We start from the raw sequence: 21,547 nt of genomic DNA, 5'->3' as shown, positions 1-21,547 counted from the left end.
CGAGCGAGTCGATAAAGACGACGACGAACCTGCAGAACAACCACTTCTTTGGTATGTGAGTTAACTGTTTTGTGTTATTAGTGAAAGTCGACTATTTCTCTTGTTAAAACAAGCACACTGACAAGATAAATGACTACGGTCTAATCTTACCACAAAAAAATCTGTATTGACAATATGATGCGTTTAGAAAAGCATCAGAAAACAACGCAGCTAAATGAGCATTGATGAAACTCAAGAACAGTAATACTGCAGACGTGTAACGTTACTTCAAAACAAAAACAAAGAAAGACAAAGGTACTGCTAAACCATGACCACCATGTGTTTAAAGAAAGTCAAGTACTTTATCTTTATTAACGATATTTACAGCTTATCGAAATGCTCTGTTCGTCATCTCCAAAGATAGAAGGAATTTAACTCTCATTCAGACAAGTCAATCCCTGGCGGAGGTTGTTGAAGTGGGAATACTTGAAGTGCTTCAGGTCACTAACGTACATCCAACAACCAACAACCGAACATTTTGACTTGCCCTCTCGTAACTTTTGCATCATTGAGCTCGGACTACAAAACTGGAGCGAGAAATAATATTGGCGGATTGCTCGAAGTGTTGGACCGGTATGTCCTTATTTGGCAGTTCCGCTTCAAAAAACTTGCTCAAAAAACGTAATAGAGAACAGAAAAATCTGAACAGGTTGAAAAATATGACCAAAACAGAATATAAAGATACAAACGAAGCACCTGAAGAGAATAATTTCATCTTTTCTGTACTTATAAACACTCCAAATATACAACAAAATGCATTTAAGGGCTAAAAAAGTGGATTTTGCATGATATGTCCCCTTTAATGTATGCACTATATTGCATAATCATTGTATTTTTACGTAATCTGACAGTCACCAATTTGTTTAAATAATGAGTAGAAAAATAATGAAGTCTTTAGAAATGTATTATAACGTGGTTAATTTATTGCTCTTTAAACATAAGTCAAACACACCAGCTGGCGTTCCCTGAGATTTATTTCCTTGAGGAAGTGTGCCATGTACTGTACCATATCCAATCTATCATTATTGAATCAAAATCTAATTGAACCATGAAATATGTGTCAATGCCCAGCCCTAATTTAGTTGTCCAGGTCATATTTCACTGTAAAAATAAATTTTATTACGATTCTTTGCATAATGACTTGATTTGATTTCATCATGACTTTCTTTCGTCAGATATACCTCATTACCCTAAACAATTATGATGTAGTTGAAAAAAACGAAAAAAAAAAAAAAAAAAATTTATGCAAAAAAAAACTTTATTTAAAAATTCTGTACAAGGTAAAATTAACATTACACATTATGTTAAACACGCTAACACTGATATTTTTACAAAAAGTTTAAAAAAATAGCTATTTATCAACAAGTCTTCATAACTTAAACGAAATTGTGCTTTTTTATATAAAACATGTATATAATTATTTATTGAAATAAAACATCTACTGAGAAACTTGGAAGTTTGTGACGAATGAGAAAGACACAGTAAGCTCTGCTTCCTTGCCGTGGACTTCCTGATTTCAGAGATTCTTCAGGTGCTCCGTCCTCTGCGATCACATCTCTGTCAGACAGATAAGATCGTGAAAGCTCAGGTTAGAGGAGTGAGATATCATGTAACCGGGGAGTTATGATTCATGACTGTCACTCCGCTGACAGCGGTGCATGCTGGGAGTGAGCGCTGTATAACCACTGGCCTTTGTTAGTGATTTAGCAATAGGCATATTAACATTATCGCACTGATGGACATTTTACCTTTATTTCTCAAGAATGATGTTATAATAGATTCTAGGTTTTTCACTAAGCACAATGTGACAAACAAGATAATTGGTGATAATGAGTAGTGCCAATTGTTTTCTGCTATATTATCAACTAATAGAGAGCATATATCAAGTTATATGGCAGAGACATATGAAAGTAAATCTATAGTCCCCTCGGGTTTGCTATCACACACTTGCGGTTGGCCAAACAAGAATACTTTTGGACTAAATAAGTTATGGAAACGTGTTTTTACATTGCTTTAACTCCTCAAAACTAAGTTAAACAATTTCTTTTTAGAAGCAAGATTTTTTTAAAGTCAGTTCAATGTTACTTATGTTGAAATTACTTAAAGATCCAAGTTGATTGTACTTTAAAAATGAAGGCAGCAACTTTTCTTTTTACAGAGATATACTATGGGTGGTTTGATCTAGATTAATACAATTCTACATTGTAGTTCTGATTATGCCACATTATTCTTTCAAAAGATACATTTTTGGGGAAAAAAGGTCCAGCGAGGTTCTATATAGAACCCATGGGATTCTTGACTCGATTTAAAAAAAACCCCGAAAAATAGTTTTAAGGAGAACATTTCTTCAAATTTACGATAAACTCTAGTTAATGTTCACAATGTTCAATGCTCTAATATTCACAAGCTTTTTAATTCAGAAAAATTGACTGAAATAAAAAATTAACACAAAATTCATTCATTCAACTAAATCCATAAAATGAAACGTTAAAAGATTCTAAATGTGAAGCGCCTGACGGAACACTTGAGTTGCATCGTCAATGTTAAATTTTTCAATGTTAAAGGAGTAGTTCACTTTTGAAAAAAAAAATTTTGCTGATAATTTACTCACCCCCCTGTCATCCAATTGTCCATGTCTTTCTTTCTTCAGTCGAAAAGAAATGAAGGTTTTTAATGAAAACATTCCAGGATTTTCTCCATATATTAATAATGGAGAAACTTCAATGGGGTCCAAATGGTTCAAGGTCCAAATGACAGTTTCAGTGCAAACTGTTCAAAGGGCTTTAAACGATTCCAGACGATGAATAAGGGTCTTATCTAGGGAAACGATCACTCATTTAATAAATAAATAACAAAGTTTAAGTTTTATAAGCTCAATGCTCGCCTTGCTCTCTTCTGTGACTCTCCTGTTCGAACTCATTCATCAAAATGAACGAATCTTTTCTGAGTCAATTGGTTCATTCAACGAACAAAACGAACAAATTGACTTGGAAAAAGATTCGTTCATTTTGATGAACAAGTTCGAACAGGAGAGTCACACAGAACAGAGCAAGGCGACCATTTGAGCTAATAAAACTTTTTTTTTTAAATGAGCGATCGTTTCGCTTGATTCGCCCTTATTCATCGTCTGGAATCGTTTAAATCCCTTTGAACAGTTTGCACTGAAACTGTCTTTTGGACCTTGAACCGTTTGGTTCCCATTGAAGTCCATTATATGGAGAAAATCCTGGAATGTTTTCATCAAAAACCTTAATTTCTTTTCGACTGAAGAAAGAAATACATGGATATCTTGGATGACATGGGGGTGAGTAAATTATCAGCAAAAGATTTTTTTAAAGTGAACTACTCCTTTAATATAACATCTGCCTTAAATGTGACCAAGCGCCAAACTGTGTTTATACCTGCTAGCTCTCTGTCCAGGTTTTCAATGAAGCTCTGTAGGTCGCTGGTGTCCCCGAGCCTGGCTGTAAAGAGTAGAGAGACAGAGACGTCAGCCCATTGGAACGTTCCACACATTTCCTGTGGAACATTCCAGCCAGAAAGAAATGCGACCCTCTGAGTTACGAAGGCAAGACGATAGAGGGGGTGAAATTCCGCATTCATGATAAAACGCCACGTTCAAATGGTTTTATAAGCCAAGTTCACAGGTTTGATTTTGACATAAACAGTTGTTTCATAAAAGCTCTTGTTTTAGTGTTATTGTTATTTTGGTGGATTATTTGCATTCAGTCTAACAGCAGAAAGTATAAAAGGTGCACCTGCACTTTAAACACTAATGTTGTGTTTTCACTCCATCCATTCCTTGAATGAGTGGGGTTTACTAGAACTTCTCAGGTAATATCATTGGTATGACCCATTTAAATATAAATCAGAATACTGTCTTAAAAAAAATAAAGTTTTTTTTTTTTATATAAAATGTTATATATAAATCGGGCTAGGAATAATCTATCCACAAATCCCACTGTAAATGTCTTCATAGTATAACTAAGTACAAGACTGGGAAGTTTGGTGTGTATAGGTGCTACCGAAGTGGAGATTTCAGACTTTCGGAGGATGAGAGAAAAGTCATTTTGAGAAAATGGGCTTTAAAGATTTAGCATCAGCCAATGAGATTGCACATTTGCACCCTTTTACTTTCACTTGTTGCTGATAAAAAGGAAACGACCATATTTGGATCCGACAGCATTGTACAGGAGAGAGAGAGAGAGAGAGAGATTTCTAACTGTACGTTTGAGCTCGAGCTTCCAAAGCTCCCGGAAGTCATTCATTTCCAATGGAAGCTGGCTTTTATCAGCTGCAAGGAGCGTCAAATCTATCAGAGTCGCGGTTTGGGTGTTTTGAGCGTCAATCAGAGTGTTGAAATAAGCTCAACTTTATGGTAATGAGCTGTGACGCGGTTCAGTGGAAAAACCGGAATTTAGACGTCCTCAACGTGTCACAATTCTCCAAATCCTTGATCCGATCACATTATTCTAAGGTCACGGGTCGATTCGATTCTCGATTTTTATCAATCGGCCAATCAGGATGCTCTCTGTCTTACATGAGGTCTCTCGCTCTCTCCCAGCATCGACAATTCCATTTTTTAATTCGAAGTTTGAGATTGTGAATTAATTTCGATCAATTTTCGATTTAAAATCTGAATCGTGACACCCTTAAGGGGGTCGCACACCGGACAAGAAGCGTAGCGCAGCGCCACCTCTAGGACAACACCAGGTATGGCACACCGGACGCGCACATTCTATTCGCACGAGCTCAATTTTGAATCAAGAGCTGCACGATGTGCGAGATTTAACTTGATTCATTGTTTATTTTTTATGTTCATTGAATAATAGTTCCTGTTTGAACGTTAATCAAATAAAAGTGTCTATCACATTAACTCTGTTATTTTGTTGTAGCGTTATCTGTTGTCTAGGCAACGGTCACATAGTACAACAGTATTTAGCTAGCGTTTAGCTAACCCGAGTGAATACAACACAGGGTGAAGCTATGTACATTAACGACGATTTTAATCAAATAAATGTAAATTTAACATAAAACTATGCAAAATGGTGCTCTGTGGCGCGACATGGTTTTGAATAAGGTCCTGAGCCGTAGCTGGGCACCGTGGACAGACGCCGAATGGCACCGCCGGTGTGTTTTCGAATTGTAGGTGGACTTCTCGTCCGGTGTGCGACCCCCTTTAGTCAGAGCATTCAAAGCATCCAAAGCGTCAACAAGCTTCCCCGTACTTTTTGACAAGCGTCCTTCACAGGGCGGCCAGAGCTTCTCTGACGCTCAAGTCGGCGGCGGTGTGAACGTACAGTTAAGGGTGCTTTCACACCTGCCTCTTTTAGTTCGGTTGAATCGCACTTGAGATCGTTTTCCCTCTCGGTGCGGTTCGTTTGGGCAGGTGTGAAAGCAGCAATCGCACTCGGGTGCGCACCAAACAAGCGTCGGTACACTTTCAAACCAACTCTGGAGCGGTTCGTTTGTGGTGAGAACGTGAGCCGACCTCGAACAGACCCAACTGCCAAGTAACTGCGCATTTTTGGACTAAACCAGCTGCCGTAGTAAAACAAAATGATTATTTATATGGCCAAAAGCGATCCCTTTAAGCCATGACTGACTTACCGCGTTCTGCACTCTCACTAAAACACTGAAGTTGTCTGCACTGCACAATGAACCTCTTATTTATATCGCGTCTATACTTTGTTGTTTATGAGGGGATTTGCGAAAGGATAAAGCTCGTGCTGATTCTGAACATACATTATGAGTGAATTCTCTGCATGTCAGCGGGATTTTGTTGGAATTTTGTCGAAGTTCTGTTGGAATTTTCACGCACATTAATTCTGACCAATCGAAGTGCAGTTATGGAAATATGATATCTGGCCAACGAGTAATGTGGATGTTGTCACGTGACTATATTTTGGTTCGTTTCATCAACTGATTCGGACCAGAGCAATCAGTGTGGTGTGAAAACGAACCAAAACCCCTGAAAAAAAAAGCTAAAAAGTGTCATTTTTCCTAACCAAACTACAGATGTAAAAGCACCAAGTATCAACTTTCCATGGCTACGTCCACATTAATCTGGATACATTTGAAAACGGGGTTTTCGTTTAAAAACGCTCTCCGTCCACACTAGCGTTTTCAGGCGTTTTCCAACGTTTCAGTGTGGATGAGAAATTTCTAAATTCACATTACTGCGCATGCGTGAAACTTCACAAAAGCTCACTGAGATGATACAGTTGGGAAAATAAATAATAAAGTAAGTTATCGCACAATAACAGGACAATTTGATTTAGCAAAATATCTCACCATCACTGATGCGTCCAGGTCGCATTCAGTCACCATATGTTTGGTCTAAAACGCAACTGCTCTCCTGTTTTGCAAATGTGAGTACATTATCTGTCATCTTTGCAGTACTGTGCTATGAAGAATAGCACATATTAAGTAACAGGCACAATACCGATAAACATGAATATCTATTGGTACTACATGGATCACATGACTAAACTTACGTCATCGTTTTGAAATAACTCCGGTTTCACTGTCCACACTACAACGCGAAAACGGCGTTTTCAAATTTATCCACTTTGGAGAGCGTTTTCCAAACGATACGTTTTTGTTGACTTAAAACGGCGTCTCAGTGTGGACGGAAGGCCAAAACGGAGAGAAAAATATACGTTTTCAAACGAAAACGTATTAGTGTGGACATGGCCTATGACTGTATTTTGGTTCGTTTCATCAACTGATTCGGACCAGAGCAATCAGTGTGGTGTGAAAACGAACCAAAACCCCTGAAAAAAGCTAAAAAGTGTAATTTTTTCAAACCGAACTAGCACCAAGTATCAACTTTCCATGACAAGCCTTAGTTAGAAGAGCAGTGTGGCCTAAGAAAGGTTAGACATAGAGGTTATATATAGATTTATTACGATTGTTTGATTTAAATTATCTCTGGATATTGGTAGGGACGTGTCCCAAGCATCCCTAATAAATTCTATGCCCTTGTAATACACAACAAAATTAGAATTACACTAGTAAAACGCATGCATACTGTATACTAGGGCTGGGTAATAAATATTGATTCTCATTTTTACAAACCGATATCGATTCTTAAATCTCAAGAATCGATTAATCATCCTGTTTCATTTGAATGAATGAGACATTGTATCGCGGCTGCGCGCATCCAACAAATCGCAATAATCTTTGGTCCTTTGTTACCATTGATATGAAACAAAGTCTCAATTTTCAAATTACGTCCATTTTCTTTAGAAATTCAAAAACATAAATAGCGTTTTGCCGTTTCGGCGCTGTGGCGTGAGATCGCTCTGGCGCAGCTCTAGAGAAGCAGCAGCGCTGATCTCTCTTCCGGGTTAATAATACCAGCTACAGCGCGAAATAAACATGAATGAGCATCTGAAAGTGTGTTAAAAGATAGAGTAGCCTACAACTTATCTAAATCCGTATCATGTCACATTGATTCGCTCAATCAGCGTTTCAACCGTGGAAAGACGTCAGTTAAACAGCTCGTAATCAATGTCATGTATCGTCATATTTACCTCAGAAAACCCACATAAACTCGTTAGTCCACACTCGTTAGTGTTCTTCAATATTTAATGCATATTTGAATAAATCTGGCAAGTTTTTATGACAGCCACCATTTAAATGTTTATATTTCATATAATCTTCTTATTAAAAAAATAAATAAAAGTGTAATTTAAGTGTTTGTATAGCTACAAAACAGTTAATTATTACCTTCATATTAGGCCAATGAAGCCTAGTAGGCTACAACTAGACTCCCATAGTTTACAGCATTTAAGAGATTTGATTCCCTTGAGAAAAATTCCCAGATAGCAAACTGACATTGAATCAACGTGGAAATATGACATCGAAACAACGTTGATCTGACATTGTTTTGCTCATCGAATTAACGTTGAACCAACGTCAGACGCGTCATTCTTTCAAAACTAACGGAAAAACAACTTGAAATCAACGCGTTGTTTCAACGTTATGAAAGCAAACCAATTTTCGATTTTCATTTAGCTTTGAAGAATGCCGCGTCTGACGTTGGTTCAACGTTAATTCGATGAGCAAATCAACGTTGTTTCAATGTCATGAGAGACGTCGTTTCCACGTTGATTCAATGTCAGTTTGCTGTCTGGGTTGCCATTTATTGTAACTGATATCCAAAATAATCGATATTGAATCGAATCGTAATCGAAATCGAATCGAATTGCAAGCTTGTGAATCGAAATCGAATCGAATTGTGAAATTTGTCTCAATACCCAGCCCTACTGTATACAGTAGATCATCTTATAAACTGACTGATTGATTCAACTGGTTTTTAAGATGTCTTTTACTGCTATTCAGTTCCATCACAGCAGCATCAAAAGCCTCAAAGCTGAACAATCCACAAACAAAGGCTGGAATAAGACGGACAGAAAGAGCACACAGGGGTTGGAGCCACGGGAGGGCCTGTTTAGTAAATGTGACGCCGTCTGCCGGGTGTTGTGATGTTAATACCTTTAGGTGCCGAGGTCATGCTTGCGATGTGGAGCTCCTCTTGACTGGCATTCAAACTGTTCGCCAGCGAAGCCTCGCTACCTGAAGAGACACAGAAGGGTTAATGTGTGCCTCATACATCTGAATGCCATTGACATGGGATTGACATCACAAGAATAAAGCTTTCAAAGGTTAACTAATGCATTTATTCTATTACATTAGGATCAAAACCAAGAGAGATGTGAATCACATTAGCAAAGCAATGGAAGTGCCTCTGTGTGTGGGTCTCTATAAGAGAGCTAAATCTAAGACAATGTTTGGTTTTTCAAAAGTTCAAGAAAGTTTTTTTATGACTAGTCTGTATTATATCAATTTGAAGTCTATGGTGCTCATTTAGTGAGAACGTGGGTGTGTGTTTGATAAAAGCAGAGAATCATATAATCCGTTGGTTGAATTGAAAAAAGTTCTCTTTATGTAAATCGTTTTTACTGCAAACTATGAAAATAGCACATGAAAAGGTTTGACTGTAGTGTGCTTACAGTAGTCTGAATCGTCTCCATCACCGACTCCTGTGTGTCTCTTCGCATCTCTCAGCACGTGTTCAGAGCTCAACTCCTTCACAACATCATTAAACTCCTGCAGTAAGTCTCCCAGCTCCAAATCCAACTCTACAATTCACATACATTAGAATTAGCTGAACCAAACACTGAGAAATCGTTTATGGAAAGAAATCAAATCTCACATTTGAAATAATGTGGAATTTTATGCGAGAAAATCTTACCAGAATTGTTTGGTGTAGACATGGCGAGGTTCTCTGAATAGTCCTGGAAACTGGTGATTCTCCTCAGAGAGCGTTTATATAGACTCCACCCAGCACACGATGGGTCGACCAATCAGAGCACAGCTTGGTCTCCGTGGTCACAGTAATTTCCCCTGACTCCTACACACATGATGTCACATGCAGAAGAGAGAAAGCTAGTTTCCACTTTCACAGCATTATTCACTGGAAGACAGCCTTCAAATATTATCCAATAAAATCAGAAAGATATACTTGCTACCAACTTTTTTTTTGTTGTTGTTGTTGATTTGTCAATTTATTCTACCATTGCAATCAGGTTAAATCTCTTTGGGAGAACTTAAGTTGTTACATTTCTCCTTTTATAAAATGTGTTTTAAACTTTTCATAGATACATTTCTTTATTTTATTTTGGAAGTGACAGTGCATTTTAAGATTGTTGTTTATTTGTGCTGAATTGTAACAAAAAAAAATATGTATATATATATATCCACAAACACAGATTTCTCAAAACTTTGCCTCGGTTTGATGTTTTTATTGCTGAGACTTCCCTCATTATAAAATCTCTTAAACTTGTTGATAACAATAAGAACACGTTTCTTATGAAATAGCTTTTTCTTGCACATTTTTCTTACTGGTTGAAGTGCCATATTTTCCCCATTTCCTTGTTGATGTATTCAGTGCAGGTAACACTAATAAGGTAACACTTCCTTTGTTAATGAATAACTACACAAGAACCAATGCTGTTAATAATTGGCCTATGCTGTCTATTTATCAACTGAATAATTGTAAAGAAATTGATTTTTAAATGCAGTTGTCGAGACCATGCTTGTCCTGTGGCCAATTTTCCGGCATTCCTCTGGACTGGCTTTGAATCACTGGAGTCACGGTGAGTACTGGGACATATTAATCATCAGCCACCAATTTATCATACAGTTATTTTCTTATTTAACCTACCTCCCAAAAAATAATGTTTTTATGTATGTCTCCTAGCTCATATGTATATGTGTTTGTGTGTGTGTGTGTAGTAATGACTCAAGTGTTACCACCAAAAATCTAAAAAAAAAACTTTTGTGCTAATCAAGTCATGATTAGATCATGTAGTAACACTTGAGTCATTACTAGTTAGATCCAATGATCTTCACTTCAGAATACGGATCCAAATAATTAATTCGCATTGAAGTATGAATACCACGGAAGTGTATTGCATTCACTTAAGGAAACAAAATCTAGTTTTTCTGAATTAATTATCTCAAAATTACGAGATCATTTTTCATTGAAAAAGTTTTTGCTTTGTTTTTCTGAATTAACAAGTTAATTATCTCAGAATTGAAAGATCATTTTTCATGGAAATTTTTTAACTCTGTTTTCATGAATGAATGAGTTTTTGAGATAATTAATTCAGAAAAAGAGAGCAAAAACTTTTTTCCCATTAAAAATGATCTCGTAATTCTGAGATAAATAACTCGTTAATTCAGAAAAAACAGAGTAGATTTTTTTTCTTCAAGGGAATGCAATACGCTTCCATAAAGTACCATTTTTATCTGTGCGTTGTTGATCAAAGTTTTTGTTAGTTAATAGAGGTTATTAGATTGTTAATATTGTGTTACTTGTTGGTTCTTGTTTGTAAAAAAAATTAAGTTTTAATAGATTTAAAATGTTTGTTTAAATATTTGATCACTTGCTTGAGCAACTCAATATATATACACTCTCAGAAAAAAAGGTACAAAAACCGTCACTAGGGCTGTACCTTTTCAAAAGGGAAAACTTTTGTTGGTGCTAATATGGACATTTAGGAGCTAATATGTACATTTTAGGAGCTAATATGTACATTTTAGGTGCTAATATGGACATTTTAGGTGCTAATATGGATATTTAGGAGCTAATATGTACATTTTAGGAGCCAATATGGACATTTTAGGTGCTAATATGGACATTTTAGGTGCTATTACATACATTTTTAGGTGCTAATCGACATTTTAAGTGCTAATATGGACATTTTAGGTGCTATTATGTACATTTGTAGGTGCTAATATGGTCATTTAGGAGCTAATATGTATATTTTAGGTGCTAATATGGACATTTTAGGTGCTAATATGGACATTTTAGGTGCTATTACGTACATTTTTAGGTGCTAATATGGACATTTTAGGTGCTAATATGGATATTTAGGAGCTAATATGTACATTTTAGGTGCTAATATGGACATTTTAGGTGCTAATATGGACATTTTAGGTGCTATTATGTACATTTGTAGGTGCTAATATGGTCATTTAGGAGCTAATATGTACATTTTAGGTGCTAATATGGACATTTTAGGTGCTAATATGGACATTTTAGGTGCTATTACGTACATTTTTAGGTGCTAATATGGACATTTTAGGTGCTAATATGGACATTTAGGAGCTAATATGTACATTTTAGGAGCCAATATGGACATTTTAGGTGCTAATATGGACATTTTAGGTGCTATTACGTACATTTTTAGGTGCTAATATGGACATTTTAGGTGCTGTTATGTAAATTTAGGTCCTAGTATGTACATTTTAGGTGCTAATATGGACATTTTAGGTGCTATTATGTATATTTCAGGTGCTAATATGTACATTTTAGGTGCTAATATGGACATTTTAGGTGCTAATATGGACATTTAGGAGCTAATATGTACATTTTAGGAGCCAATATGGACATTTTAGGTGCTAATATGGACATTTTAGGTGCTATTACGTACATTTTTAGGTGCTAATATGGACATTTTAGGTGATGTTATGTAAATTTAGGTCCTAGTATGTACATTTTAGGTGCTAATATGGACATTTTAGGTGCTATTATGTATATTTCAGGTGCTAATATGTACATTTTAGGTGCTAATATGGACATTTAGGTGCTATTATGTATACATTTTAGGGGGTATTATGTACATTTTAGGTACCAATATAAACCCTTTAGGTACTTTTGAAAAGGTACAGCCCCAGTGACAGCTTTTGTACCTTTTTCTCTGAGAGTGTATATAGAAGTAATGCATGGGATGATATGCCTACGTTGTTTGTTTAAACGTGCATATGTCCATTCAAGTTTGTAAAAATGTACAAAGAGAATCGCAATGATGACAAAACTTTCATTTTAAGAAAAGTTGCTGCATAACTGCGGACTTTGAAATAAAAAAATAGTGAGCTATGTGTTTGTGGTACAGCCGCGGATCAGTTACGCACTGCAAACGCAGCATATGTGAAAACACTTTAGTGTGTGCTGCTCCTGTACCGTATACACACCGCCGCATACACCGCCCTGTACCATATACACAACACGCACCGCATACGATACGACGAGTATGTGTGAAATGGGCGTAACACGAACTCAAACACACACATCAGTTATATTGAAAAGTCAGTGTTGAATAAAAAGCTTTCAAAATTCTTATTTCATTATCACCCCGGTTATGGAGGATCTCATAATGTTACATCTCACCCCAGGGTATGTTACAACTAACCCAGACTATGGGGTGAATTGTAACATTTCACTCCTCGTGTTTGAAACTAAACCATGCATTTTCTGTTTGTGTTGCAAAGGTAAAAGTTATGCCATTTGATAGCAGACACTTGTAACTAGTTTGAATCACATTTTGAACACACTGGCTGAAAAGTACTCCAAGATATAGACAGAAAGGTCAAAAATGTTACAACCATCCCCGGTCTCCCTTAATTCACGAAGCATTTTAGCCCTAAAAGTAGCACTTAAGTCTGGGACAGCTTACTCCTAACTTACTAAGACACATATTCACAAAGGATTGAAGCGCTTTCACAGACCCAATGGCCACACTTACATTTTCCACTCAAATTCACCCATTCACTCAATCAAATACACCGACTTTTAAGTAGTCTATTTAGGCTTGCATTAGGTGTTCATGCAAGTGTCATTTTTCATTATTAGGCAAGTGGCGGTTTTCATTAGGGTATTAGGCTACCTTGATTTCATTTAATTGAATTAACTTTTCTCTCTTTCTCTGCCTTTTTTATAATTACACTTCACTGGGGCCTGCACAAACATGATATGCATTTCGATGACATTATTATTTTTTGAAGGACACAGACATATTTAGATGTCGTAATTCGATGATTTGTTATGTGTTATTTTCCGCATGATGGCCCTGTCATCTAACAACCAATCACCGTGATCATGGCTAGGAAGCTCGTGCAAGAGAATTGACGTCATCCATAGCAACGAAGACTCACTCTTATTTAGGAGTTGTCATTTTTCCTTACTAAGAGTAGGTCTAAAATGTGTTGTGAATAAATTTTAAGATAAATTTCCAAGCTAAAATATTTTAGTGCGATTTAGGAGTAGCCTACTCCTAGTACAATTCTTTGTGAATACAATATTTTAGTGAATACGGCCCCCGATGTTTTTTTCTTTCTTTCTTTTTTTTCTTTTTTTTTTCTTGTAAGTGGCTGTCAAGTTACAGTACTTGACAGAAACTCGTAAGGGCTGTTATCATTCTGGTTTTGTGCATATAACTTTTTATAGCATTTATTTTATTACTAGTTCCACTACACCAAAAAAAAAAAAAAAGCACGCTAGTTTACAGAATAATAGAATATAACTGTGGCTAGAATATGAACATGAGAGCTATCAGATAAATGTGATATCACTAGTGCCCTCACGATGGCGTCACTGAGACATGTTGACAACATAGCAAAAAAAAACAGCACTACAAATATAACTGTGCATTTTGTTTTAAAAATCCACAGTTCTAATTCATGTTGCTTCAGGAAAGCAAAACTGAACATCAACAACTGAAATGAAAAGGTATAACTACTAAAATCTCTCTTATTATAGTTTAGAGTGTTTATGTTATTATAAGCATTACTGAGAGAGCTCAGTGTTGAATGGGGGGAAATGCTTAAGCACAACCCATCTATCATTAAAAGGCATTCAGGCAGAAAAACATCCCGTCAGACCAGTATTTTTCGCTTTCACCCAACGGCAGCATTATAATCGCAGGTTAATCTCGAGCTCACCTGTGGCACAGGTACGCGGCGCGCTCCCGAGTCCCGACGCATTTCACGCGAGCTCTCCTCGTGCTCACAGAGCTCAACATGTTCCTGAAGAATGGACAGCTCAACACCACCACATGATGAACTGGAATACTCTACAGGTCAGTGTCATATACAGGACATTACTCGGTATTGTTGTTAGATTTTCAGAAAGAAAATATTTCACGTATTTTGGCGTTGAACGCCAAGTTTTACCAAGTAAATTCCACAGAAGTCAGTCTGCTTTGTGTGTCTGGTGCAGATAACCCGTTTCCAAATATGTCATTTGGTGGTTTCAAATAGACAGACAAATTAGACTACCATATACAAATAAACAGAAGATAGCCTACTTGTCTAAGGGACAAAGTCCAAAATGTGTTGCTGGTACTTTCCATGAATAGAGCACAAATTAGTGTCCCATAACTATTTTTAGAGCAAAAACAAGCAAAAATCCCATGTTTGTTTTTTGTTTTTGTTTTTTCAAGAAAGCTGTGTTGCTTTATTAGATATTTAGATATTATGCATTTATTATCACACAATTTTAAGCTTGACTATTCAACCCTGTTAGTATTTATAAAAATAAAAACGATCAAATATAGCCTATATAATTAATTATTGGGAAAATATATGCTTATCAAACTGTCGCAGAACCTGTTAATCCCCTTAAGTGTAAATCTGTCACTCTGCTATTTCCTTAAGAACATTTAACCTTTGGATTTTATGAATGTTTAACAGGATATTTATATGTAGAATATTAAGCAAATAAACTATACAAACAACATAGAAAAGTACATTTGATTTAATATTTAAAGCTTACTGACACTTTATTTTAGTGTCTTTGTTACACACGATAAATGTTACTAGAGAAATTACAATAAATTGTGCTTAACGACATGCAACTAACCTAAACCGCACCCTAATCTTTACCATAATAGTAAGTGCATGTAGTTAATTATTATTACTCAGTACTAAAATGAATGATTGCACTGTAATACAGACACCTTACACATAGTTACATTGTACTTACTAAAATAAGTACTGAATTATAACCACTGTAGGGTTAGCAGTAAGGTCTGGTTTACTTGCAATAATGATGCATAATTTACTGTTATAGTAAGTACATATTGTAACGTGCAACTAGATCACCATAAAATAAAGTCTTAACTATTTAAATTATGGAAGAAGATGCCTTGTTGGGGGATGCATTCATTTTTAAGAATTTAAGACCTATTTTGTAGTCTGTTTATGGAAAGTATGCAGGTATTTTCAAGCTTAAAGCAGATTATATATTCTAAAGTAAACTCTCTGGCTGCCGGAACATCAAGTAAGCCTAAAATACAGCCTTTGCAAAAACGCATTCAACAGGGACAAAAAAAAAAAAAAAACACTGGCTTGGTGGTTAAGGATTACACGGTGTGGTTAAACTTTCATATGGAAAGAAGGGTGTTGCTTTCTTTCAAGTTGTAAGTTGCTTCTCTTGTTTTGCAGTGGGTGCTTCTCCTGGCATCTGCAGGGCAAATCCAAAGCCTCGGAAAACTTAGTTTTACCGTCCTGGAGGAGCAAGAAGCGGGCGTTAAGATCGGAAGCCTAAGCAGGAACTACTCGGCTCCATACCAGCTCCGCGACGAGACGTACATCAGGGTGGACGAAAACACGGGCGATCTGTTCATTAAAGAGCGCATCGACAGAGAGACCTTGTGTCCGACACATCAGGACGGGGACTGCACATTTCCGAACACTGCACTCGTGGGTCCTAATTTCGATTTGGTGGCCATAATAATTGCTGTGGATGACGTTAACGACAACGCTCCTTTTTTCGAGAGGAACGGGATTCATATACGCATACCTGAAGATGCATCGAATGGGACGGGTTTTCCACTGGATGACCAGGCACGGGATAAGGACACTGGCAATAACGGCTTGATACATTACCATTTAAAAGGCTCCAATGGCTTTTTTGGCATCAAACAAGACGGCTATGAACTTGAGCTTGTGGTACAAAGGGAACTGGACCGGGAAACTCAGGAAAACCACTTCTTGGTTCTTGTAGCAGTAGATGGAGGTTCAGTGCCACTCAGCGCTACTGCTAATCTCATTGTAACTGTAACCGATGTTGATGACAATTGCCCCGAGTTTGACGCCGATAGCCCCATCGCAGCCACTGTGGAAGGATTAGGAATCAAGGGCGCTGCGGTGGCACAGCTTAAAGCCACAGACAAAGACCTGGGCCAAAACGCCCGGATCACTTTCTCCTTCAGCCGTCAGATCTCAGACAGGGCTAAAACGCTCTTTCACGTGGACGGACACACAGGTCTGATCAGCCTAGCTGTTGATGTGCAGGTTGACAGTTCTGAGAAGCACATGTTGAAAGTCCTTGCAAACAGCCCACTTTGCCCCCCTGCTCAAACTCAGGTAACCATAGACATTAAGCCGCTGGCGAGTCCAGAGCCGACCATAAAGATCAGGTTTGTCGCCGAGCATAAAAACCAAGTGATCGTGTTACAAGAGAACGAGCCCCCCACTGTCTTGGCCCTTTTGGAGATACAAGACACCTCTAGTGATAAAGGTTCTCTGTCCTTAGAAGCAGACAGCATGCCATTTTCTTTGAAACCGCAAGCAGGCAGCTATTTGCTTTCAACTTCAAAACCTCTAGATTTTGAGATGTGCAGGGAGTATGACGTTACAGTAGTCATTTCTGATCCTCACGGCACACGGCTGCGTGGAAGGAAAGTCATAAAAGTGGTGGTTGAAGATGTGAATGATAATGCCCCGAAGTTTGATCAAACACGATATGAGAAGGATGTCAAGGAGAACAACACGGCTGGAATGTTTCTGCTGAAAGTGCAGGCGACCGACGCAGATACAGATCAGTTTGGCAAAGTAAAGTACAGGCTTGCAAACAGGGGGCCTTTTAGTATTCATGAAGAGACGGGCGTGATTTCGGTAGCAGAGTCGTTGGATAGAGAACAGCAGGAGGCGTACACCCTGACTGTTCTGGCCCGGGACGGCGGCGACCCTGCACAGGAGGGCTTTGCTCTTGTGTTCGTGAACGTACTGGATCTGAATGACAATCCACCGGCCTTTTCAACTCCACATTTCTATTTCTTTGTGTCTGAGAGCCTTCCACGACTTTCCCAAGTTGGGAAAATCCCGGTAAGTGATGCCGATGATGGAGACAACGGAAGAATAATGGATGTGCGTATTTTAAATGAAAAGGTCCCTTTTGCTATAGACCTGGCGGAAGAATCGCTCCGCAGCACCGACGAGGTCGATCGTGAAAAGCAGGATCGCTATGAGCTTCTGGTTGTAGCCGTCGACGGCGGTAGACCGGCTCTTTCCACTACGGTGAAAATTACAATTTTTGTCGAGGATGTCAATGATAATCAACCGCATGTCCTTCTCCCTAGCAGCAACCTCTCCTGTCTGACCATATCTCCAGCTACACAAGAAGGGAGCATGATAACTAAGATCTACGCCATTGATGAGGACTCAGGAATGAATTCGGACATCACTTACCAAATTCTCGCGAGTAAGCCGGCTCTCCAAAGCCCCTTCCAGATTGACCAGCACTCAGGAAACATCACACTGGTCCAGAGCCTGAGCGGCGAGGACTACGGCATGCACCACCTCTTCGTAGTTGTCCGCGATGGAGGAAAGCCAGACCCGCTGCAGACCACCGTGTGGGTCAACCTGCTGGTCAACGAAACTCTGGAGAAATGTCAGGTGAGCGCAGTGCCAGAGTACCTGCCGGCGACGCTGCCGCCTCCGAAGTCGCTACCTGTCAAAGACTGCAGAGGCGATTCAAACGCCTGGCTCGTACTTCTCTGCGGCCTGGGCATGATGGTCATCTCGGGCGGTGTTCTTCTGGTGCTTGCAGTGGGGTTTATTAAGCACAAACACACAAAAAGAAAAGTGAAAAAAAAGGATACTTGGGAAACTGGAAATCTCTGCGAACTGAACCCATTAAACTTAAGAGATATTAGTTAAATGATTTTTTGATTTTTTTTTGATAAGCTGCAAATAGTACTCATTGACTTGTATGTACTTTTGGTCAGTATGGTATAGTAAGCTTGTTTCCGCCACAGAATAATATATAAAAAAGACTTTTTCTTCTCAAAATTGCAATTGCGTAGCCTGGGAAAACCCAGACAATTTCTGGCAAATTTAGATTTGCTCTGAAAGTTATTCTGGCAAAGAGCACATTCAAGCCCATTTCCAATCCGTCGAAATCGCGGCACCAATCAGAAACGTTGGGGCGGGCTTTACACGATGACGACAGTGCTGGGATTTTGAAGCAGATCTTGTAGCCTACATTACAAAGATGGATGCCGCCGTCGAACATCACTCGTTCGAATCAGCTATCGCGTCTGTTTTAAGCGATTTGAACGTTTCCTTTTTGTTAAAAACCGAGCAAAGAACAACACTCAGAGATGTTTCTCCGCTGGCCGCCGCTCTGCCTACGTCATCTCCTTCATCACTCTGATTGGATTTAGGTCTATCCGCGACGTCCATTGGTGATGCCCCTCTGGAAATGATTTGTCTATGACGCTTTGCCAGACCATAACTCCGTTAAAACTGAGAATGGTCTGGTTTTAACCAGGCTAGCAATTGCGTGTTGTAAAGTAAAAATTCTGTGATATAAAGTTGCAAATGTAAGTGAGAAAAAAAGGTCAGAGTTTCAAAAATTCTGAATTGCAAGTTTATATCTCAATTCTGATTTTACAACACAATTGCGAGTTTGTATCGCATAATGTCAGAATTGTGAGATAAAACGTGACAATTACCTTTTTTTCTTTTTTTTTATTCTGTGGCGGGATCGCCATCTACCGACGTTTAAGGGGGCCCTAAAAAGGCGGATATTGACGTATGGTCAAAATACGCCCCAAGACGTCAGTTATAACATGATACTATAAATATATTAGTATGGCATAATTTTAGAGTCCTGCTTGCTTTTTCTATAATAATGTGTTTATTTAAAATAAAATAAACTATTAACATTTTTTTAAAAGCGTAAAATGAAGATTAAGGACTGTGTTCTGTTATTTATCTGTCAGCATTGGTGTGACAGTTCTGGAAGTAAAATGAAAATACTTACAGGTGCAGTCTTGCAGAAAGAAAAGTGCACTTGTTTGGATTGTTCTCATGTTTCTCGTCTTGTGAGTCATCATGTTGCCGCTGTGAGTTTATGAGAGGTTGTGCTGTATCGTCTGATGCATTCAGCACCATTATCTTCTAGATCATGGAGCAATATACTGTAACTGTTGGTCTGGTATGGGGATGTAAACCATTGGCTATGAATCAGCCATTTCAAATAATGAAAATATTGACCCTGTTTATTTTCTTTATGTTCTCCAAAAGGCACATAAAATTTTAGGCATTGTTAGTCATCACATCATTCTCAAATCTTGGCAGCATAGTCAACTAAATCCATAATGCTGATTGATGTTAATGAAATAAACAAGGAATGCTGAATAAAGAAGCATTACCATTGGGATACATTGAAATCTTCCTGAGTGAGCTTGACCGATATTGAGTTTTTATAACTGATACCAATTATTTACATGTTAACAGATAAATGATATACAGAGCCGATATTTATCTGGTTAAAGCTGCAGTCTGTATTTTTCCTCTTTGTCGCCATCTCTGTTCGAAATCTGCAATTGCGTTTATTCGCAATTATCAACTTTACGTGAGTTGTACTTCGGCATGGTACAGTGTGGATGAACACAATGTTTTGAGGAGAATGTGCATATTATACTTTATTCTCAAATTGTTAATGTTCAAAATCAGCATTGTGTGACTAAATTTTATGCCCTTCCGATATTTATCCATGTTTTCGCATGGTCCGGTTGCAGTCTTTTTTTTTTCCTGTAGCCTCTCCGAAGTCCAAAGTGTTTTGCATTTTAAAGCGGGTGAATCTCTAGTTGTCACTGGTGATTGTCATTTGAACCTTTCTGGATCCGCCATCAAATTGACAAGTTTAATTATATCAAGTGCAGAGAGAAAAGGCTATAAATCTCCACCTCCATCATCCTCACTCATAGTCTACTAGCCGAGACTCTTCTTTATGTACAGTGCAGATGTGTGTGTACAGATGTGATGTAATGATGCAAAGACATGCTCGAATTTCCTGCGGGAATCCACCAGTACCACTGGAATTAAACACATTACAAGCTTACCGCTTTGAATCCAGCTAAGCAGATCGTTTTGAACATTGGCTGGTTACGTACTTTTACCAGTTATGTACTAACTTTTAACTCAAAAAAGGTTAAGAAATGCTGCTTTAATTTAGCACTTTTTTAATACTGTAATTTCTGTAATTTTACTCCCTCCTTGCATAGAAAACAGACACTTCTAATATAGTGTGAAAGAGCTCTAACCAAAGTGTATTTTTAAAGGTAAACAAACTGTTAACAAATAATTTGTAGAACAAGCAGGTCACACTTTATAAATAGTGGCTTTAAGTACTACGTATGTACTTACATTGAAATTAATAATTTGATACAATGGACTTATTGTGTACATACATGTTTTTACATTGTTCTTATAATTTTGAAAATACCTGCATGTAATTACAGCTGTAATTAATTTATGTAATTACATTAGTAATTCCACGGTTGACCTTCCCTTACACCTTAAACCATGCCTCATAAGAAAGGGTATGAAAATCTCAAGGAATTGTAGTAAAGGTTGTCAGACATCATTCCCGCAGGTGTCCTGTAGTGTCTTCCAGCCAATAGTGCCTTTCTCAGCCCATTCAGGAGGTTCAGAGACTCAATAAACATGCATGGAATGAGGAAACTAAATTAATCTCTTTTCAATGCCAGTGATTTGGACAAGATTATACGTGAAAGAAACTTTACATATAGTTCCCAAGAAGACATGAAAGGGGATTTTATCAATGACTCAAAACAAAAAGCATGTTTAGGCAAGTCTGATGAGTGCAGGTGGAACGAGAATGCACTTCCCGAAAGGAGATATGAGTAAGAAAACACCGTCAGGTAACTGTCATGTTTCCGCATACAGGCTAGAAAGATACTTGATGTATGATTCTTATATTGTATTAATATCCGTTGCAGCTCCTGTACTTTATATGCCTCAACCTGTATTTGATCCTTTCACTTTTTAATGGCCACTGAAAGATAAATACAGTCAAAAAGATAAATTGGGGGTTAAATACTTTGAATAGGTTGATATC

The 21,547-nt window shown here is 37.8% G+C and overlaps 2 protein-coding genes across 2 annotated transcripts; one reads left to right on the top strand and one right to left on the bottom strand.

The window, feature by feature from the left end:
- Positions 1-1,377: 1,377 nt before the first annotated feature.
- Positions 1,378-14,425, bottom strand: LOC120494856 (uncharacterized). The gene is made up of 6 exons (XM_039694197.2): positions 14,335-14,425; positions 9,302-9,460; positions 9,060-9,188; positions 8,542-8,622; positions 3,441-3,503; positions 1,378-1,596 (listed from the first exon to the last, which is right to left on the bottom strand). Exons 2-6 carry the CDS (start codon positions 9,321-9,323, stop codon positions 1,589-1,591), a joined length of 303 nt encoding a protein of 100 aa, XP_039550131.1. The 5' UTR covers positions 9,324-9,460; positions 14,335-14,425; the 3' UTR covers positions 1,378-1,588.
- pcdh20l (protocadherin 20-like) lies at positions 14,387-19,853 on the top strand. Its single transcript, XM_039694196.2, has 2 exons — positions 14,387-14,471; positions 15,838-19,853. Exons 1-2 carry the CDS (start codon positions 14,448-14,450, stop codon positions 18,334-18,336), a joined length of 2,523 nt encoding a protein of 840 aa, XP_039550130.2. The 5' UTR covers positions 14,387-14,447; the 3' UTR covers positions 18,337-19,853.
- The last annotated feature ends 1,694 nt before the right edge of the window (positions 19,854-21,547 follow it).

This window comes from Pimephales promelas, chromosome 9 (genome assembly GCF_988280905.1).
Source record: "Pimephales promelas chromosome 9, fPimPro1.hap1.1, whole genome shotgun sequence".
Taxonomy (NCBI): domain Eukaryota; kingdom Metazoa; phylum Chordata; class Actinopteri; order Cypriniformes; family Leuciscidae; genus Pimephales; species Pimephales promelas.
This window is presented reverse-complemented; position numbering and strand designations above follow the sequence as displayed.